At 58.2% G+C, this 19,712-nt stretch overlaps 1 protein-coding gene across 1 annotated transcript in view; it reads right to left on the reverse strand.

Annotated features, from left to right (window-relative positions):
• Positions 1-14,699, reverse strand: part of LOC121274803 (protein yippee-like 1) — a 15,146-nt gene extending 447 nt beyond the window's left edge. Inside the window, exons 1-4 of the mRNA XM_041182165.1 lie at positions 14,603-14,699; positions 5,008-5,143; positions 2,603-2,646; positions 1,848-1,956 (exon numbers count right to left, since the gene is read on the reverse strand). Coding sequence (XP_041038099.1) covers positions 1,848-1,956; positions 2,603-2,646; positions 5,008-5,124 — 270 coding nt within the window. The 5' untranslated portion in view covers positions 5,125-5,143; positions 14,603-14,699. The remainder of the gene's footprint in view (positions 1-1,847; positions 1,957-2,602; positions 2,647-5,007; positions 5,144-14,602) is intronic.
• Positions 14,700-19,712: the final 5,013 nt, after the last annotated feature.

The following is a 19,712-nucleotide window of genomic DNA, read 5'->3' on the forward strand; positions in this document are numbered from 1 at the left end:
CAGAGAGGGGAGGCGGGGGAGAGAGAGAGAGGGGAGGCGGGGGAGAGAGAGAGAGGGGAGGCGGGGGAGAGAGAGAGAGGGGAGGCGGGGGAGAGAGAGAGAGGGGAGGCGGGGGAGAGAGAGAGAGGGGAGGCGGGGGAGACAGAGAGGGGAGGCGGGGGAGAAAGAGGGAGAGGGAGGGGGAAAGAGATCAGACGTTAAAACCAGCCGGAGCAGGTTCCCAGGTCTACCCACGGGTACCAGCTACCCTCGTGGTATCCCTCTGCGGTGAGACCCCCAGCATCCTTCGCCACACAACCCCCCCCCACCCCCCCACCCCCAAGCACCCGTGGGACACCCCCTACCCTCCCACGGGACCCCCCGGTCTCCCCCATGAGACACCGCCCTCCCCTCCCCCCTCAGGGGGAACCGGTGGATGTGCTGTACTCAGATTTCCAGAAGGCGTTTGATAAGGTGCCACATCAAAGGTTATTGTGGGAAATAAAAGCTCGTGGTGTAGCTGGGGGGTAACATATTGGCGTGGAGAGAGGCTTGGCTGGCTGGCAGGAGGCAGAGAGTAGGCATAAAGGGGTCTTTTTCTGGTTGGCAGGATGTGAAGAGTGAGTGTGCCACAGGGATCAGCGCTGGGACCCTCAACTCTTTACAGTTTCTATAAACGACTTGGATGAAGAGATTGAAGAAAACGGTGGTTCAATTTGCCGTAGACACAAAGATAGGTAGGAAATCAGATTGTGAAGGGGACATGAGGAGGCTCCAGAGTGACATCGATAGGTTAAGGGAGCAGGCAAAGATCTGGCAAACGGAGTATAACGTGGGAACATGTGAAATTGTCCCTTCTGGCAGGAAGAACAAAAAAGAGAAGCAGATTATCTAAACGGTGAGAGAGTGCAGAGCTCTGAGAAGCAGAGGGATCCGGGTGTCCCGGTGCATGAATGACAAAAGGTTAGTCTGCAGGTACAGCAGGTCATTGGGAAAGATAATACAACCTTATCGTTTATTGTGAGGGGGATTGTTTACAAAAGCAGGGAGGTTATGCTCCAGTTGTGCAGGGCACTGGTGAGACCACATCTGGAGTATTGTGTACAGTGCTGGTCTCCTTGTGCAAAGAAGGATGTAAATGTGTGAGAAGCGGTTCGGAGAAGGTTTACCAGACTAATACCAGGAATGCGCGGCCTGTTTTATGAGGGAAGCTTGGACAGGGTTAGTCTCGTATCCGCCGGAGTCTAGAAGAGTGAGGGGCGACTCGATTCAAACCTTTAAAGATCCTGAGGGGTCTTGGACAGGGGGGATGTGGAAAGGAGGTTTCCTCTTGGGGGGAGAATCTAGAATTAGGTTGGGGGGGGGTCACTGTTTAAAAATAAGGGGGTCACCCATTGAAATCGGAGATGAGGAGAAATGTTTTCACTCGGAGGGTGGAGAGACTTTGGAACTCCCGCCCTGAAAAGGTGGTGCGAGCAGAGACTGGAAATATTTTTAAGGTGGGGGTGGATAGATTCTGGGTAAGCGAGGATGCGGGTGGGGGGGGGTGACAGGTTATCGGGGGTGGGGTAGAGGGGAGGTCACGTTCAGATCAGCCATGATCTTATCGAACGGTGGGGGGGGGAGCACGCTCGAGGGGCCGAATGGCCTACTTCTGCTCCTAGGTCGTTTGTTCCAGACCCAGGATTCGTCCCCAGGACAAACCCCCACCCCAAGCCTCCCATGGGACATCATGCTCCCCGCCACCAACACCCCCCTCCTCCGCCCTCCAGCAAGGGACTCGCCCCCAACACCCCAGAGGGTCTCGAACCCCCCCACGCACCTCCCCACCCCTCCTCCCTCGCCCGTGCTCGGTGTCAGGTACTCACGTATTTCCAGCCCAGAGTGGTCTTGCAATTTTCACAGTAAATATCAGCCACAGCGTGTAACCCGGTCAGTAACACCCGCTCCTCCGCTGCTCCACAGCCCACGTTCACCCTGACACAGAGACAGAGAGAGAGGGGTTCAACCGGAGGCTCACCTCCTCCAGCCCCTACACCCCTCCCTATCTCTGTAACCTCCTCCAGCCCCTACACCCCGCCCTATCTCTGTAACCTCCTCCAGCCCCTACACCCCTCCCTATCTCTGTAACCTCCTCCAGCCCCTACACCCCGCCCTATCTCTGTAACCTCCACCAGCCCCTACACCCCTGCTTATCTCTGTAACCTCCTCCAGCCCCTACACCCCTCCCTATCTCTGTAACCTCCTCCAGCCCCTACACCTCTCCCTATCTCTGTAACCTCCTCCAGCCCCTACACCCCTCCCTATCTCTGTAACCTCCTCCAGCCCCTACACCCCTCCCTATCTCTGTTACCTCCTCCAGCCCCTACACCCCTCCCTATCTCTGTAACCTCCTCCAGCCCCTACACCCCTCCCTATCTCTGTAACCCCCTCCAGCCCCTACAATCCTCCCTATCTCTGTAACCTCCTCCAGCCCCTACACCCCTCCCTATCTCTGTAACCTCCTCCAGCCCCTACACCCCTCCCTATCTCTGTTACCTCCTCCAGCACCTACACCTCCGGGGCTGTGCCTGGGGTGGTGGGGGGTGTACATCGGGGAGGGGTCTGCAGTGCTGATACTCACACAGAGTTGAACAAATAGGCCCGGCCTTGACTGCCTTGAAAAGACTGAAAGACAAAAATTAGAACAAATAAGATTAGTCATCAGGGTGAGGGGTGGGGTCAGGGGGCAAGTGTCGGGGGAGGGGGGTAAGGGGGCGAGTGTCGGGGGGAGGGGGGGTCAGGGGGCAAGTGTCGGGGGGAGGGGGGGGTCAGGGGGCAAGTGTCAGAGGGAGGGGGGGTCAGGGGGCAAGTGTCGGGGGGAGGGGGGTCAGGGGGCAAGTGTCGGGGGGAGAGGGGGTCAGGGGGCAAGTGTCGGGGGGAGGGGGGGTCAGGGGGCAAGTGTCGGGGGAGGGGGGTCAGGGGGCAAGTGTCGGGGGAGGGGGGTAAGGGGGCGAGTGTCGGGGGGAGGGGGGTCAGGGGGCAAGTGTCGGGGGAGGGGGGTAAGGGGGCGAGTGTCGGGGGGAGGGGCGTCAGGGGGCAAGTGTCGGGGGAGGGGGGTAAGGGGGCAAGTGTCGGGGGGAAGGGGGTCAGGGGGCAAGTATTGGGGAGAGGGGGGCAAGAGTCGGGGGGAAGGGGGGATCAGGGGGCAAGTGTCGGGGGAGGGGGGTAAGGGGGCAAGCGTCGGGGGGAAGGGGGTCAGGGGGCAAGTATCGGGGAGAGGGGGGCAAGAGTCGGGGGGAAGGGGGGATCAGGGGGCAAGTGTCGGGGGGAGGGGGGTCAGGGGGCAAGTATCGGGGAGAGGGGGGCAAGAGTCGGGAAGGGGGGATCAAGGGGCAAGTGTCAGGGGGAAAGGGGGATTAGGGGGCAAGTGCCAGAAGTCAACTCCCTGGGGTGGGGTTCTGATCCCAGGGGGATTCTGGTGCTCGGAGTCAGGGGTCAATCCTGGGGGTCATGTCCGAGAGGTTGGGGAGCTTGTCGCAGTGTTGGGTGGGGGGGGGGGGGTGGTTTGGGGGCCCAACTAGGAGCAGAAGTAGGCCATTCGGCCCCTCGAGCGTGCTCCCCCCATTCGATAAGATCATGGCTGATCTGCATGTAACCTCCCCTCTACCCCACCCCCGATAACCTGTCACCCCCCCCACCCCCATCCTCGCTTACCCAGAATCTATCCACCCCCACCTTAAAAATATTTCCAGTCTCTGCTCCCACCACCTTTTCAGGGAGAGAGTTCCAAAGTCTCTCCACCCTCCGAGTGAAAACATTTCTCCTCATCTCCGATTTCAATGGGTGACCCCCCCCTCCCCCCAACCTAATTCTAGATTCTCCCCCCAAGAGGAAACCTCCTTTCCACATCCCCCCTGTCCAAGACCCCTCAGGATCTTTAAAGGTTTGAATCGAGTCGCCTCTCACTCTTCTAGACTCCGGCGGATACGAGACTAACCCTGTCCAAACTTCCCTCATAAAACAGTCGGCGCATTCCTGGTATTAGTCTGGTAAACCTTTTCCGAACCGCTTCTCACACATTTACATCCTTCTTTACATAAGGAGACCAGCACTGTACACAATACTCCAGATGTGGTCTCACCAGTGCCCTGCACAACTGGAGCATAACCTCCCTGCTTTTGTATACAATCCCCCTCACAATAAACAATAAGATTCTATTATCTTTACCAATGACCTGCTGTACCTGCAGACTAACCTTTTGTCATTCATGCACTAGGGCACCCGGATCCCTCTGCTTCTCAGAGCTCTGCACTCTCTCACCATTTAGATAATCTGCTTCTCTTTTTAGTTCTTCCTGCCAGAATGGACAATTTCACATGTTCCCACGTTATACTCCGTTTGCCAGATCTTTGCCTGCTCCCTTAACCTATCGATGTCACTCTGGAGCCTCCTCATGTCCCCTTCACAATCTGATTTCCTACCTATCTTTGTGTCTACGGCAAATTGAACCACCGTTTCCTTCAATCTCTTCATCCAAGTCGTTTATAGAAACTGTAAAGAGTTGAGGGTCCCAGCACTGATCCCTGTGGCACACTCACTCTTCACATCCTGCCAACCAGAAAAAGACCCATTTATGCCTACTCTCTGCCTCCTGCCAGCCAGCCAATCCTCTCTCCACGCCAATATGTTACCCCCCAGCTACACCACGAGCTTTTATTTCCCACAATAACCTTTGATGTGGCACCTTATCAAACGCCTTCTGGAAATCTGAGTACAGCACATCCACCGGTTCCCCTTTATCCACAGCACATGTGACTCACTCAAGTTGATTAAACATGATCTCCCTTTCACAAGACCATGGTGACTCTGCCTGATGACAATAAACGTATGCAAAGTGCCCTGCTATAGCATCTGTAATAATATCTTCTAACATGTACCTAGTGACAGATGGGTCAGGTCACAGTGTGGTGGGGTGGGGGGGGTGGTCAAGGGGCACATCCTGGGGTGCGGCGACCGGGGGCGTAGGTCACATGACCTCCGGTGTACCTTGGAGATGAGCTCATCGTGGTTTGCCAGGTGCGCTCTGCAGTACAGACAACTATACCGACGGTGACAGTTCTCCAGATATGCCTGGAACGTCTTCCCCTTGCTTAGCTGCACCATCCTCTTACCTCCAGTAGCCCTAGGAGTACAGAAGCTGGGGTTAAAATAGATAGAGAGAGGGTTCAGGAGAAAAACCAGGCCCCCACTGAACACAAACACTCACACTGCCTGACATACCAACGTACAGAGAGGGAAGACAGAGTGAGGGGGGGGGGAGAGAGTGAGGGGGTGGAGAGAGAGTGAGGGGGAGAGAGAGAGAGTGAGGGGGAGAGAGAGAGTGAGGGGGGGAGAGAGAGAGTGAGGGGGGGAGAGAGAGAGTGAGGGGGGGAGAGAGAGAGTGAGGGGGAGAGAGAGAGAGTGAGGGGGAGAGAGAGAGCGAAGGGGAGAGAGAGTGAAGGGGGGAGAGAGAGTGAGGGGGGGAGAGAGAGTGAGGGAGGGAGAGAGAGTGAGGAGGGAGAGAGAGTGAGGGGGTGGAGAGAGTGAGGGGGGGAGAGAGAGTGAGGGAGGGAGAGAGAGTGAGGGAGGGAGAGTGAGGGGGTGGAGAGAGAGTGAAGGGGGGAGAGAGAGTGAGGGGGTGGAGAGAGTGAGGGAGGGAGAGAGAGTGAGGAGGGAGAGAGAGTGAGGGGGGTGGAGAGAGTGAGGGGGGAGAGAGAGTGAGGGAGGGAGAGAGAGTGAGGGAGGGAGAGTGAGGGGGTGGAGAGAGAGTGAGGGGGGAGAGAGAGAGTGAGGGGGGAGAGAGAGTGAGGGAGGGAGAGAGTGAGGGAGGGAGAGAGTGAGGGAGGGAGAGTGAGGGGGTGGAGAGAGAGTGAGGGGGGAGAGAGAGAGTGAGGGAGAGAGAGTGAGGGGGGAGAGAGAGAGTGAGGGAGAGAGAGTGAGGGGGGAGAGAGAGAGTGAGGGGGAGAGAGAGAGTGAAGGGGAGAGAGAGAGTGAGGGGGAGAGAGAGAGTGAGGGGGGAGAGAGAGAGTGAGGGGGAGAGAGAGAGTGAGGGGGAGAGAGAGAGGGGGAGAGAGAGAGTGAGGGGGAGAGAGAGAGTGAGGGGGAGAGAGAGAGTGAGGGGGAGAGAGAGGAGTGAGGAGAGAGAGCGAGGGGGAGAGAGAGAGAGTGAGGGGGAGAGAGAGAGAGTGAGGGGGGGAGAGAGAGAGTGAGGGGGGAGAGAGAGAGTGAGGGGGGAGAGAGAGAGTGAGGGGGGAGAGAGAGAGAGTGAGGGGAGAGAGAGAGTGAGGGGGAGAGAGAGAGAGTGAGGGGGGGAGAGAGAGAGGTGAGGGGGGGAGAGAGAGAGTGAGGGGGGGAGAGAGAGAGTGAGGGGAGGGAGAGAGAGAGTGAGGGGGAGGAGAGAGAGAGTGAGGGGGGAGAGAGAGAGAGTGAGGGGGGAGAGAGAGAGTGAGGGGGAGAGAGAGAGTGAGGGGGGAGAGAGAGAGTGAGGGGGAGAGAGAGAGAGTGAGGGGGAGAGAGAGAGTGAGGGGGGGAGAGAGAGTGAGGGGGGGAGAGAGAGTGAGGGAGGGAGAGAGTGAGGGAGAGAGAGTGAGGGGGGAGAGAGAGAGAGTGAGGGGGAGAGAGAGAGAGTGAGGGGGAGAGAGAGAGTGAGGGAGGAGAGAGAAAGAGTGAGGGGGAGGAGAGAGAGAGTGAGGGGGGAGAGAGAGAGAGTGAGGGGGGGAGAGAGAGTGAGGGGGGGAGAGAGAGTGAGGGGGAGAGAGAGAGTGAGGGGGAGAGAGAGAGAGTGAGGGGGAGAGAGAGAGAGTGAGGGGGGAGAGAGAGTGAGGGGGAGAGAGAGAGAGTGAGGGGGAGAGAGAGAGAGTGAGGGGGGAGAGAGAGTGAGGGGGGGAGAGAGTGAGGGGGAGAGAGAGTGAGTGAGGGGGAGAGAGAGAGAGTGAGGGGGAGAGAGAGAGAGTGAGGGGGAGAGAGAGAGTGAGGGGGAGAGAGAGAGTGAGGGGGGGAGAGAGAGTGAGGGAGGGAGGTGAGGAGAGAGAGAGTGGGTGAGAGAGAGAGAGAGTGAGGGAGAGAGAGAGAGAGTGAGGGAGAGAGAGAGAGAGTGAGGGAGAGAGAGAGAGAGTGAGGGGGAGAGAGAGAGAGTGAGGGGGGAGAGAGAGAGAGTGAGGGGGGGAGAGAGAGAGTGAGGGGGGAGGAGAGAGAGTGAGGGGGGGAGAGAGAGTGAGGGGGAGAGAGAGAGTGAGGGGGAGAGAGAGAGAGTGAGGGGGAGAGAGAGAGAGTGAGTGGGGAGAGAGAGTGAGGGGGAGAGAGAGAGAGTGAGTGGGGAGAGAGAGAGAGTGAGGGGGGAGAGAGAGTGAGGGGGGGAGAGAGAGTGAGGGGGAGAGAGAGTGAGTGAGGGGGAGAGAGAGAGAGTGAGGGGGAGAGAGAGAGTGAGGGGGGGAGAGAGAGAGTGAGGGGGGAGAGAGAGAGTGAGGGGGAGAGAGAGTGAGTGAGGATCAGAGAGAGAGAGAGTGAGGGGGGGAGAGAGAGAGTGAGGGGGGGAGAGAGAGAGTGAGGGGGAGAGAGAGAGAGAGAGAGGGGTGGAGAGAGAGAGAGAGAGGGGAGGGCAGAGAGAGAGAGAGAGAGAGGGGGAGAGAGAGAGAGTGAGGGGGGGAGAGAGAGAAGTGAGGGGGAGAGAGAGAGAGAGGGGGGGCAGAGAGAGAGGGAGAGGTGAGGGGGAGAGAGAGAGAGTGAGGGGGAGAGAGAGTGAGTGAGGGGGAGAGAGAGAGAGTGAGGGGGGGAGAGAGAGAGTGAGGGGGGAGAGAGAGAGAGTGAGGGGGGGAGAGAGAGAGTGAGGGGGAGAGAGAGAGAGAGGGTGGGCAGAGAGGGAGAGAGAGAGAGGGTGGGCAGAGAGAGAGAGTGAGGGGGGGAGAGAGAGAGAGAGGAGGGGAGAGAGAGAGTGAGGGGGGTGAGAGAGAGTGAGGGGGAGAGAGAGAGAGTGAGGGGGGAGAGAGAGAGTGAGGGGGGAGAGAGAGAGTGAGGGGGGTGAGAGAGTGAGGGGGAGAGAGAGAGAGTGAGGGGGAGAGAGAGTGAGGGGGAGAGAGAGTGAGGGGGGGAGAGAGAGAGTGAGGGAGGGAGAGAGAGTGAGGGGGAGAGAGAGAGAGTGAAGGGGGGAGAGAGAGAGTGAGGGGGGGAGAGAGAGAGTGAGGGGGAGAGAGAGTGAGGGGGAGAGAGAGTGAGGGAGGGAGAGAGAGAGAGTGAGGGGGGAGAGAGAGTGAGGGGGAGAGAGAGTGAGTGAAGGGGGGAGAGAGAGAGTGAGGGGTGGAGAGAGAGTGAGGGGGAGAGAGAGTGAGTGAAGGGGGGAGAGAGAGAGTGAGGGGTGGAGAGAGAGTGAGGGGGGAGAGAGAGTGAGGGGGAGAGAGAGTGAGGGGGAGAGAGAGTGAGGGGGGGAGAGAGAGAGTGAGGGAGGGAGAGAGAGAGTGAGGGGGGGAGAGAGAGAGTGAGGGAGGGAGAGAGAGAGTGAGGGAGGGAGAGAGAGAGTGAGGGGGGGGAAGAGAGACACTGGCACACACACACACACACACACAGTGGGACACACAGTGGGACACACAGTGGGACACACAGTGGGACACACAGTGGGACACACAGTGGGACACACAGACACACACATTGATGCCTGTGTCCGCAAGCTTCACCCAGACCTCCCTGTCGCTTGCCATTTCAACACTCCACCCTGCTCTCTTGCCCACATGTCCGTCCTTGGCTTGCTGCATTGATCCAGTGAAGCCCAACGCAAACTGGAGGAACAGCACCTCATCTTCCGACCAGGCACCTTACAGCCTTCCGGACTGAATATTGAGTTCAACAATTTCAGACCACGAGCAGACGGCTGGCGAGACAGACAGCCATGCCGACAGACGGGGAGCCTGACAGAAAGACGAACAACTCATTTTGTGGGTCTCCAGTTAGGATGGATGAGGAGCACTTCCTGTGACAGCCCACAGCTGGTATCAGAGGGTTAGGAAGCAGAGCAGTTAGAGAGAGAGCGGGAGCGAGAGAGAGAGAGAGAACGAGAGGATAGAGCGGGGATCGAGAGAGAGCGAGAACGAGAGAACAGAGCGGGGATCGAGAGAGAGAGAGTGAACGAGAGAACAGAGCGGGGATCGAGAGAGAGAGAACGAGAGAACAGAGCGAGGATCGAGAGAGAGAGCGAGAGAACAGAGCGGGGATCGAGAGAGAGAGAGAACAGAGCGGGGATCGAGAGAGAGAGAGAACGAGAGAACAGAGCAGGGATCGAGAGAGAGAGAGAGAAGAGAACAGAGCGAGGATCGAGAGAGAGAGCGAGAGAACAGAGCGGGGATCGAGAGAGAGAGAGAGAATGAGAGAACAGAGCGGGGATCGAGAGAGAGAGAGAGAGAGAGAACAGAGCAGGGATCGAGAGAGAGAGAGAGAGAGAGAGAGAACAGAGCAGGGATCGAGAGAGAGAGAGAGAGAGAGAGAGAACAGAGCGGGGATCGAGAGAGAGAGAGAGAATGAGAGAACAGAGCGGGGATCGAGAGAGAGAGAGAGAGAGAGAGAGAACAGAGCAGGGATCGAGAGAGAGAGAGAGAGAGAGAGAGAACAGAGTGGGGATCTGAGAGAGAGAGAACAAGAGAACAGAGCGGGGATCGAGAGAGTGAAGCAGGTAAACACAGGAGATCGGGAGGGAGTGGAGAAGTGATGGGGGGAAACAAACAGAGGCAGAGCAAGATGGAGATAAGAGTCAGCCACAGGACAGAGGGAACGAGACTCGCTCACTCTCTGCCACACTCTCTCTGTCTCCCTGCTGCTGTACCCAGGGACTGTCTAACCCTCTCTCTGACAGTCTCCCGTGAAACAGCTGAGGGTGGCTCATGGGTCCGGAATTGGCAGGAAACAGAGAGTAGTGGTTAATGGATGGTTTTTGGGCTGGAGGAAGGTTTGTGGTGGAGTTCCCCAGGGGTCGGTATTGGGACTCTTGCCTTTCCTGATGTATATTAATGATCTAGACCTCGGTGTGCAGGGCACAATTTCAAAACCTGTGGATGATACGAAACTTGGGAGCATTGCAAACTGTGAGGAGGAGAGTGCGGAACCTCAAAAGGACACAGAGAGGCTGGAGAAATGGGCAGACAAGTGGCAGATACAGTTTAACACAGAGGAGTGCGAAGCGATTCATTTTGGAGGGAAGTACACGGGGAGACAGTATAAAATAACGTGGGCAATTCTAAAGGGGGGGCAGGAGCAGAGGGAGCTGGGGGTAAATGTGTATAAATCATTGAAGGGGGCAGGACAGGGGGAGAGAGGGGTTAATAAAGCAGACAGTATCCTGGGCTTTATTCATAGGGGCTTAGGGTACAAGAGCAGGGAGGTTATGTTGAACTTGTATAAGACACTCGTTCACCCTCAGCTGGGGTATTGTGTCCAGTTCTGGGCTCCGCACTTCAGGAAGGATGTGAAGGAATTGGACAGAGAGAGAGAGAGAGTGCGGAAAAGATTCACGAGAATGGTTCCAGGGATGAGGAACTTCAGTTCCGTGGATGGATTGGAGAAGATGGGACTGTTCTCCTCGGAAAAGAGAAGGTCGAGAGGGGATTTGATCGAGGTGTTCAAAACCACGAGGGGGTCTGGGACAGAGTGGATCGGGAGAAACTGTTCCCATTGGGGGGGAAGGATCGAGAAGCAGAGGGACATAGATTGAAGGCGATGGGTAAAAGGAGGGATGGAGACACGAGGAGGAACTTTTTCACACAGCGAGGGGGTTAGGGTCTGGAACGCGCTGCGTGAGAGTGTGGGGGAGGGAGGGTCAATCGAGGGGGTTAGGGTCTGGAACACGCTGTCTGTGAGTGTAGGGGAGGGAGGGTCAATCGAGGGGGTTAGGGTCTGGAACGCGCTGCGTGAGAGTGTGGGGGAGGGAGGGTCAATCGAGGGGGTTAGGGTCTGGAACGCGCTGCGTGAGAGTGTGGGGGAGGGAGGGTCAATGGCGGGGGTTAGGGTCTGGAACGCACTGTCTGAGAGTGTGGGGGAGGGAGGGTCAATCGAGGGGGTTAGGGTCTGGAACGCGCTGCCTGAGAGTGTGGGGGAGGGAGGGTCAATCGAGGGGGTTAGGGTCTGGAACGCGCTGTCTGAGAGTGTGGGGGAGGGAGGGTCAATCGAGGGGGTTAGGGTCTGGAACGCACTGCGTGAGAGTGTGGGGGAGGGAGGGTCAATCGAGGGGGTTAGGGTCTGGAACGCGCTGCGTGAGAGTGTGGGGGAGGGAGGGTCAATCGAGGGGGTTAGGGTCTGGAACGCGCTGCGTGAGAGTGTGGGGGAGGGAGGGTCAATCGAGGGGGTTAGGGTCTGGAACGCGCTGCCTGAGAGTGTGGGGAGGGAGGGTCAATCGAGGGGGTTAGGGTCTGGAACACGCTGTCTGTGAGTGTAGGGGAGGGAGGGTCAATCGAGGGGGTTAGGGTCTGGAACGCACTGCGTGAGAGTGTGGGGGAGGGAGGGTCAATCGAGGGGGTTAGGGTCTGGAACGCGCTGTCTGTGAGTGTGGGGGAGGGAGGGTCAATCGAGGGGGTTAGGGTCTGGAACGCGCTGTCTGTGAGTGTGGGGGAGGGAGGGTCAATCGAGGGGGTTAGGGTCTGGAACGCGCTGTCTGTGAGTGTAGGGGAGGGAGGGTCAATCGAGGGGGTTAGGGTCTGGAACGCGCTGCGTGAGAGTGTGGGGGAGGGAGGGTCAATCGAGGGGGTTAGGGTCTGGAACGCACTGTCTGAGAGTGTGGGGGAGGGAGGGTCAATCGAGGGGGTTAGGGTCTGGAACGCGCTGCCTGAGAGTGTGGGGGAGGGAGGGTCAATCGAGGGGGTTAGGGTCTGGAACGCGCTGTCTGAGAGTGTGGGGGAGGGAGGGTCAATCGAGGGGGTTAGGGTCTGGAACGCACTGCGTGAGAGTGTGGGGGAGGGAGGGTCAATCGAGGGGGTTAGGGTCTGGAACGCGCTGCGTGAGAGTGTGGGGGAGGGAGGGTCAATCGAGGGGGTTAGGGTCTGGAACGCGCTGCGTGAGAGTGTGGGGGAGGGAGGGTCAATCGAGGGGGTTAGGGTCTGGAACGCGCTGTCTGAGAGTGTGGGGGAGGGAGGGTCAATCGAGGGGGTTAGGGTCTGGAACGCGCTGCCTGAGAGTGTGGGGGAGGGAGGGTCAATCGAGGGGGTTAGGGTCTGGAACACGCTGTCTGTGAGTGTAGGGGAGGGAGGGTCAATCGAGGGGGTTAGGGTCTGGAACGCACTGCGTGAGAGTGTGGGGGAGGGAGGGTCAATCGAGGGGGTTAGGGTCTGGAACGCGCTGTCTGTGAGTGTGGGGGAGGGAGGGTCAATCGAGGGGGTTAGGGTCTGGAACGCGCTGTCTGTGAGTGTGGGGGAGGGAGGGTCAATCGAGGGGGTTAGGGTCTGGAACGCGCTGTCTGTGAGTGTAGGGGAGGGAGGGTCAATCGAGGGGGTTAGGGTCTGGAACACGCTGTCTGAGAGTGTGGGGGAGGGAGGGTCAATCGAGGGGGTTAGGGTCTGGAACACGCTGTCTGTGAGTGTGGGGGAGGGAGGGTCAATCGAGGGGGTTAGGGTCTGGAACGCTCCCTCACTCTCCCCCTACCCCTCCCTCCCCCTTACTCTCCCTCCTGCTTACTCCACCTCTCCCCTCTCCTGTCCCACTCCCCCTCCGCCTCCTGTCCCTCTCCCTCACTCCCTCTCCCTCCCCCTCTCTACTGTCCCTCTCCCCTCCTGTCCTTCTCCCTCTCCCCTCCTCCCTCTCCACCCCTCTCCCCCCCGTCCCCTGTCCCTCTCCCTCACTCCCTCCACACCCTCCTCACCCCCTCTCCCTCACTCCCTCCTCGCCCCCTCTCCCTCACTCCCTCCTGTCCCTCTCCCTCACTCCCTCCACACCCTCCTCACCCCCTCTCCCTCACTCCCTCCTCGCCCCCTCTCCCTCACTCCCTCCTGTCCCTCTCCCTCACTCCCTCCTGTCCCTCTCCCTCACTCCCTCCTGTCCCTCTCCCTCACTCCCTCCTGTCCCTCTCCCTCACTCCCTCCTGTCCCTCCTGCCGCTCTGCCTCCTGTCCCTCCTGCCCCTCTCCCTCCTGTCCCTCTCCCTCCTGTCCCTCTCCCACCCTCTCCCACCCTCCTGTCCCTCTCTCTCCCTCCTGTCCCTCTCCCTCCCTCTCCCTCTCCATCCCTCTCCCTCTCCCTCCTCTCCCTCTCCCTCCTCTCCCACACCCTCCTCTCCCTCACCCTCCTCTCCCTCACCCTCCTCTCCCTCTCCCTCCTCCTCCTCTCCCTCACTCCCTCCCTCCTGTCCCTCTCCCTCTCCCTCCTGTCCCTCTCCCTCCTGTCCCTCTCCCTCCTGTCCCTCTCCCTCACTCCCACTCCCACTCCCTCACTCCCACTCCCACTCCCTCTCCAGATCCCTCCCTGTCCCTCTTCCTCACTCCCACTCCCTCTCCCTCCTGTCCCTCTCCCTCCTTCTCCCTCTCCATCCCTCTCCCTCTCCCTCCTCTCCCTCACCCTCCTCTCCCTCACCCTCCTCTCCCTCACCCTCCTCTCCCTCTCCCTCCTCCTCTCCCTCACTCCCTCCCTCCTCTCCCTCTCCCTCTCCCTCCCTGTCCCTCCTGTCCCTCTCCCTCCTGTCCCTCTCCCTCCTGTCCCTCTCCCTCCTGTCCCTCTCCCTTACTCCCACTCCCTCTCCAGATCCCTCCCTGTCCCTCTCCCTCACTCCCACTCCCTCTCCAGATCCCTCCCTGTCCCTCCTGCCCCTCTCCCTCCTGCCCCTCTCCCTCCTGACCCTCTCCCTCCTGACCCTCTCCCTCCTGTCCCTCTCCCTCCTGACCCTCTCCCTCCTGTCCCTCTCCCTCCTGTCCCTCTCCCTCACTCCCACTCCCTCTCCAGATCCCTCCCTGTCCCTCCTGTCCCTCTCCCTCCTGTCCCTCTCCCTCACTCCCACTCCCTCTCCAGATCCCTCCCTGTCCCTCCTGTCCCTCTCCCTCCTGACCCTCTCCCTCCTGTCCCTCTCCCTCCTGTCCCTCTCCCTCACTCCCACTCCCTCTCCAGATCCCTCCCTGTCCCTCCTGTCCCTCTCCCTCCTGTCCCTCTCCCTCCTGTCCCTCTCCCTCACTCCCACTCCCTCTCCAGATCCCTCCCTGTCCCTCTCCCTCCTGACCCTCTCCCTCCTGACCCTCTCCCTCCTGTCCCTCTCCCTCACTCCCACTCCCTCTCCCGATCCCTCCCTGTCCCTCCTGTCCCTCTCCCTCCTGACCCTCTCCCTCCTGACCCTCTCCCTCTGACCCTCTCCCTCTGTCCCTCTCCCTCCTGTCCCTCTCCCTCCTGTCCCTCTCCCTCCTGTCCCTCTCCCTCACTACCACTCCCTCTCCAGATCCCTCCCTGTCCCTCCTGTCCCTCTCCCTCCTGTCCCTCTCCCTCCTGTCCCTCTCCCTCACTCCCACTCCCTCTCCAGATCCCTCCCTGTCCCTCCTGTCCCTCTCCCTCCTGACCCTCTCCCTCCTGACCCTCTCCCTCCTGTCCCTCTCCCTCCTGACCCTCTCCCTCACTCCCACTCCCTCTCCCGATCCCTCCGCTGTTGCCCCTGAACTTGCCTCCAGTTGGGGAATTCCACCTGAAACTTTCCCTTTGTTGACTTTTGCTCTGCGGAAAGTTTTGTTTGGTTACAAACAGGAAACACCACGTGATGGGCAGGCCAGCCAATGGGGGCCGGACCACGCCCCCGCCATGCAAATCAGGCGGACCGGCCAATCCCGGAGGGGAGCAGAGCACAAATTCGAAAAAGGGGTTGGCTCGTCCAATGGGCATCCAGCTGCTTTGTGACGGGAGGGGCCAATCGGACAGGGCCGGCTAAAGCCAGGGAGCTGATTGGTGGAAAGTTGGAGAAAGGGGCGGGGCCCAGAACAAAGTTCACAAAGTTAACTTGGCCAAACAAACTTTCACTTCCCGTTATCCAAACTCCACTTTCGGGAATGGGGGTTGGGGGGGGCGAGTTCGGACTGAAATGTTTACCCACCCACCCCCTCCCTCTCTAACCCAGGGATCACTGGACAGGGATCAGGAGCAGGAACCCTGGCTGATTTCCTCTCTCTCTCTCTAACCCAGGGATCACTGGACAGTGATCAGGAGCAGGAACCCTGGCTGATTTCCCCTCTCTCTCTCTCTAACCCAGGGATCACTGGACAGGGATCAGGAGCAGGAACCCTGGCTGATTTCCTCTCTCTCTCTCTAACCCAGGGATCACTGGACAGTGATCAGGAGCAGGAACCCTGGCTGATTTCCTCTCTCTCTCTCTAACCCAGGGATCACTGGACAGTGATCAGGAGCAGGAACCCTGGCTGATTTCCCCTCTCTCTCTAACCCAGGGATCACTGGACAGTGATCAGGAGCAGGAACCCTGGCTGATTTCCCCTCTCTCTCTAACCCAGGGATCACTGGACAGTGATCAGGAGCAGGAACCCTGGCTGATTTCCCCTCTCTCTCTAACCCAGGGATCACTGGACAGTGATCAGGAGCAGGAACGCTGGCTGATTTCCCCTCTCTCTGTAACCCAGGGATCACTGGACAGTGATCAGGAGCAGGAACCCTGGCTGATTTCCCCTCTCTCGCTAACCCAGGTATCACACTAGAGTGACCAGGAGCTGGAACCCTGGGTGATTTCCCCTCTCTCTCTAACCCAGGGATCACTGGACAGTGATCAGGAGCAGGAACACTGGCTGATTTCCTCTCTCTCTCTCTCTCTCTCTACAACCCAGGGATCACTGGACAGTGATCAGGAGCAGGAACCCTGGCTGATTTCCCCTCTCTCTCTCTCTCTAACCCAGGGATTACTGGACAGTGATCAGGAGCAGGAACCCTGGCTGATTTCCCCTCTCTCTCTAACCCAGGGATCACTGGACAGTGATCAGGAGCAGGAACCCTGGCTGATTTCCCCTCTCTCTCTAACCCAGGGATCACTGGACAGTGATCAGGAGCAGGAACCCTGGCTGATTTCCTCTCTCTCTCTAACCCAGGGATCACTGGACAGTGATCAGGAGCAGGAACACTGGCTGATTTCCTCTCTCTCTCTCTCTATCCCAGGGATCACTGGACAGTGATCAGGAGCAGAAACCCTGGCTGATTTCCCCTCTCTCTCTCTCTCTAACCCAGGGATTACTGGACAGTGATCAGGAGCAGGAACCCTGGCTGATTTCCCCTCTCTCTCTAACCCAGGGATCACTGGACAGTGATCAGGAGCAGGAACCCTGGCTGATTTCCCCTCTCTCTCTAACCCAGGGATCACTCGACAGGGATCAGGAGCAGGAACCCTGGCTGATTTCCCACCTCTCTCTAACCCAGGGATCACTGGACAGTGATCAGGAGCAGGAACCCTGGCTGATTTCCCCTCTCTCTCTCTAACCCAGGGATCACTGGACAGTGATCAGGAGCAGGAACACTGGCTGATTTCCTCTCTCTCTCTCTCTATCCCAGGGATCACTGGACAGTGATCAGGAGCAGGAACCCTGGCTGATTTCCCCTCTCTCTCTCTCTAACCCAGGGATCACTGGACAGTGATCAGGAACAGGAGCCCTGGCTGATTTCCCCTCTCTCTCTAACCCAGGGATCACTGGACAGTGATCAGGAACAGGAGCCCTGGCTGATTTCCTCTCTCTCTCTAACCCAAGGATCACTGGACAGTGATCAGGAGCAGGAACCCTGGCTGATTTCCTCTCTCTCTCACTAACCCAGGGATCACTGTACAGTGATCAGGAGCAGGAACACTGGCTGATTTCCTCTCTCTCTCTCTCTATCCCAGGGATCACTGGACAGTGATCAGGAGCAGGAACCCTGGCTGATTTCCTCTCTCTCTCTCTCTCTCTAACCCAGGGATCACTGGACAGTGATCAGGAGCAGGAACCCTGGCTGATTTCCCCTCTCTCTCTCTCTAACCCAGGGATCACTGGACAGTGATCAGGAGCAGGAACCCTGGCTGATTCCCCCTCTCTCTCTCTCTCTAACCCAGGGATCACTGGACAGTGATCAGGAACAGGAGCCCTGGCTGATTTCCCCTCTCTCTCTAACCCAGGGATCACTGGACAGTGATCAGGAACAGGAGCCCTGGCTGATTTCCCCTCTCTCTCTAACCCAAGGATCACTGGACAGTGATCAGGAGCAGGAACCCTGGCTGATTTCCCCTCTCTCTCTCTCTCTCTCTCTCTAACCCAGGGATCACTGGACAGTGATCAGGAGCAGGAACCCTGGCTGATTTCCCCTCTCTCTCTCTCTCTAACCCAGGGATCACTGGACAGTGATCAGGAGCAGGAACCCTGGCTGATTTCCCCTCTCTCTCTCTCTCTAACCCAGGGATCACTGGACAGTGATCAGGAGCAGGAACCCTGGCTGATTTCCCCTCTCTCTCTCTCTAACCCAGGGATCACTGGACAGTGATCAGGAGCAGCAACCCTGGCTGATTTCCCCTCTCTCTCTCTAACCCAGGGATCACTGGCCAGTGATCAGGAGCAGGAACCCTGGCTGATTTCCTCTCTCTCTCACTAACCCAGGGATCACTGGACAGTGATCAGGAGCAGGAACCCTGGCTGATTTCCTCTCTCTCTCTCTAACCCAGGGATCACTGGACAGTGATCAGGAGCAGGAACCCTGGCTGATTTCCTCTCTCTCTCTAACCCAGGGATCACTGGACAGTGATCAGGAGCAGGAACACTGGCTGATTTCCTCTCTCTCTCTCTATCCCAGGGATCACTGGACAGTGATCAGGAGCAGAAACCCTGGCTGATTTACCCTCTCTCTCTCTCTCTAACCCAGGGATCACTGGACAGTGATCAGGAGCAGGAACCCTGGCTGATTTCCCCTCTCTCTCTCTCTAACCCAGGGATCACTGGACAGTGATCAGGAGCAGGAACCCTGGCTGATTCCCCCTCTCTCTCTCTCTAACCCAGGGATCACTGGACAGTGATCAGGAACAGGAGCCCTGGCTGATTTCCCCTCTCTCTCTAACCCAGGGATCACTGGACAGTGATCAGGAACAGGAGCCCTGGCTGATTTCCTCTCTCTCTCTAACCCAAGGATCACTGGACAGTGATCAGGAGCAGGAACCCTGGCTGATTTCCCATCTCTCTCTCTAACCCAAGGATCACTGGACAGTGATCAGGAACAGGAGCCCTGGCTGATTTCCCCTCTCTCTCTAACCCAGGGGTCACTGGACAGTGATCAGGAGCAGGAACCCTGGCTGATTTCCCATCTCTCTCTCTAACCCAAGGATCACTGGACAGTGATCAGGAACAGGAGCCCTGGCTGATTTCCCCTCTCTCTCTAACCCAGGGGTCACTGGACAGTGATCAGGAGCAGGAACCCTGGCTGATTTCCCCTCTCTCTCTAACCCAGGGGTCACTGGACAGTGATCAGGAGCAGGAACCCTGGCTGATTTCCCCTCTCTCTCTAACCCAGGGGTCACTGGACAGTGATCAGGAGCAGGAACCCTGGCTGATTTCCCCTCTCTCTCTCTAACCCAGGGATCACTGGAGTGTGATCAGGAGCAGGAACCCTGGCTGATTTCCCCTCTCTCTCTAACCCAGGGATCACTGGACAGTGATCAGGAGCAGGAACCCTGGCTGATTTCCCCTCTCTCTCTCTCTCTAACCCAGGGATCACTGGACAGTGATCAGGAGCAGGAACCCTGGCTGATTTCCTCTCTCTCTATAACCCAGGGATCACTGGACAGTGATCAGGAGCAGCAACCCTGGCTGATTTCCCCTCTCTCTCTCTAACCCAGGGATCACTGGACAGTGATCAGGAGCAGGAACCCTGGCTGATTTCCTCTCTCTCTCTCTCTAACCCAGGGATCACTGGACAGTGATCAGGAGCAGGAACCCTGGCTGATTTCTCCTCTCTCTCTCTCTAACCCAAGGATCACTGGACAGTGATCAGGAGCAGGAACCCTGGCTGATTTCCCCTCTCTCTCTCTAACCCAGGGATCACTGGACAGTGATCAGGAGCAGGAACCCTGGCTGATTTCCCCTCTCTCTCTCTAACCCAGGGATCACTGGACAGTGATCAGGAGCAGGAACTCTGGCTGACTTACCCTCTCTCTCTCTCTCTAACCCAGGGATCACTGGACAGTGATCAGGAGCAGGAACCCTGGCTGATTTCCCCTCTCTCTGTCTCTCCCTAACCCAGGGATCACTGGACAGTGATCAGGAGCAGGAACCCTGGCTGATTTCCCCTCTCTCTCTCTCTCTAACCCAGGGATCACTGGACAGTGATCAGGAGCAGGAACCCTGGCTGATTTCCTCTCTCTCTATAACCCAGGGATCACTGGACAGTGATCAGGAGCAGCAACCCCGGCTGATTTCCCCTCTCTCTCTCTAACCCAGGGATCACTGGCCAGTGATCAGGAGCAGGAACCCTGGCTGATTTCTCCTCTCTCTCTCTCTAACCCAAGGATCACTGGACAGTGATCAGGAGCAGGAACCCTGGCTGATATCACCTCTCTCCCTCTCTAACCCAGGGATCACTGGACAGTGATCAGGAGCAGGAACCCTGGCTGATTTCCCCTCTCTCTCTCTAACCCAGGGATCACTGGACAGTGATCAGGAGCAGGAACCCTGGCTGATTTCCCCTCTCTCTCTCTCTAACCCAGGGATCACTGGACAGTGATCAGGAGCAGGAACCCTGGCTGATTTCCCCTCTCTCTCTCTAACCCAGGGA

This window comes from Carcharodon carcharias, assembly GCF_017639515.1.
Source record: "Carcharodon carcharias isolate sCarCar2 chromosome 38 unlocalized genomic scaffold, sCarCar2.pri SUPER_38_unloc_20, whole genome shotgun sequence".
NCBI lineage: Eukaryota > Metazoa > Chordata > Chondrichthyes > Lamniformes > Lamnidae > Carcharodon > Carcharodon carcharias.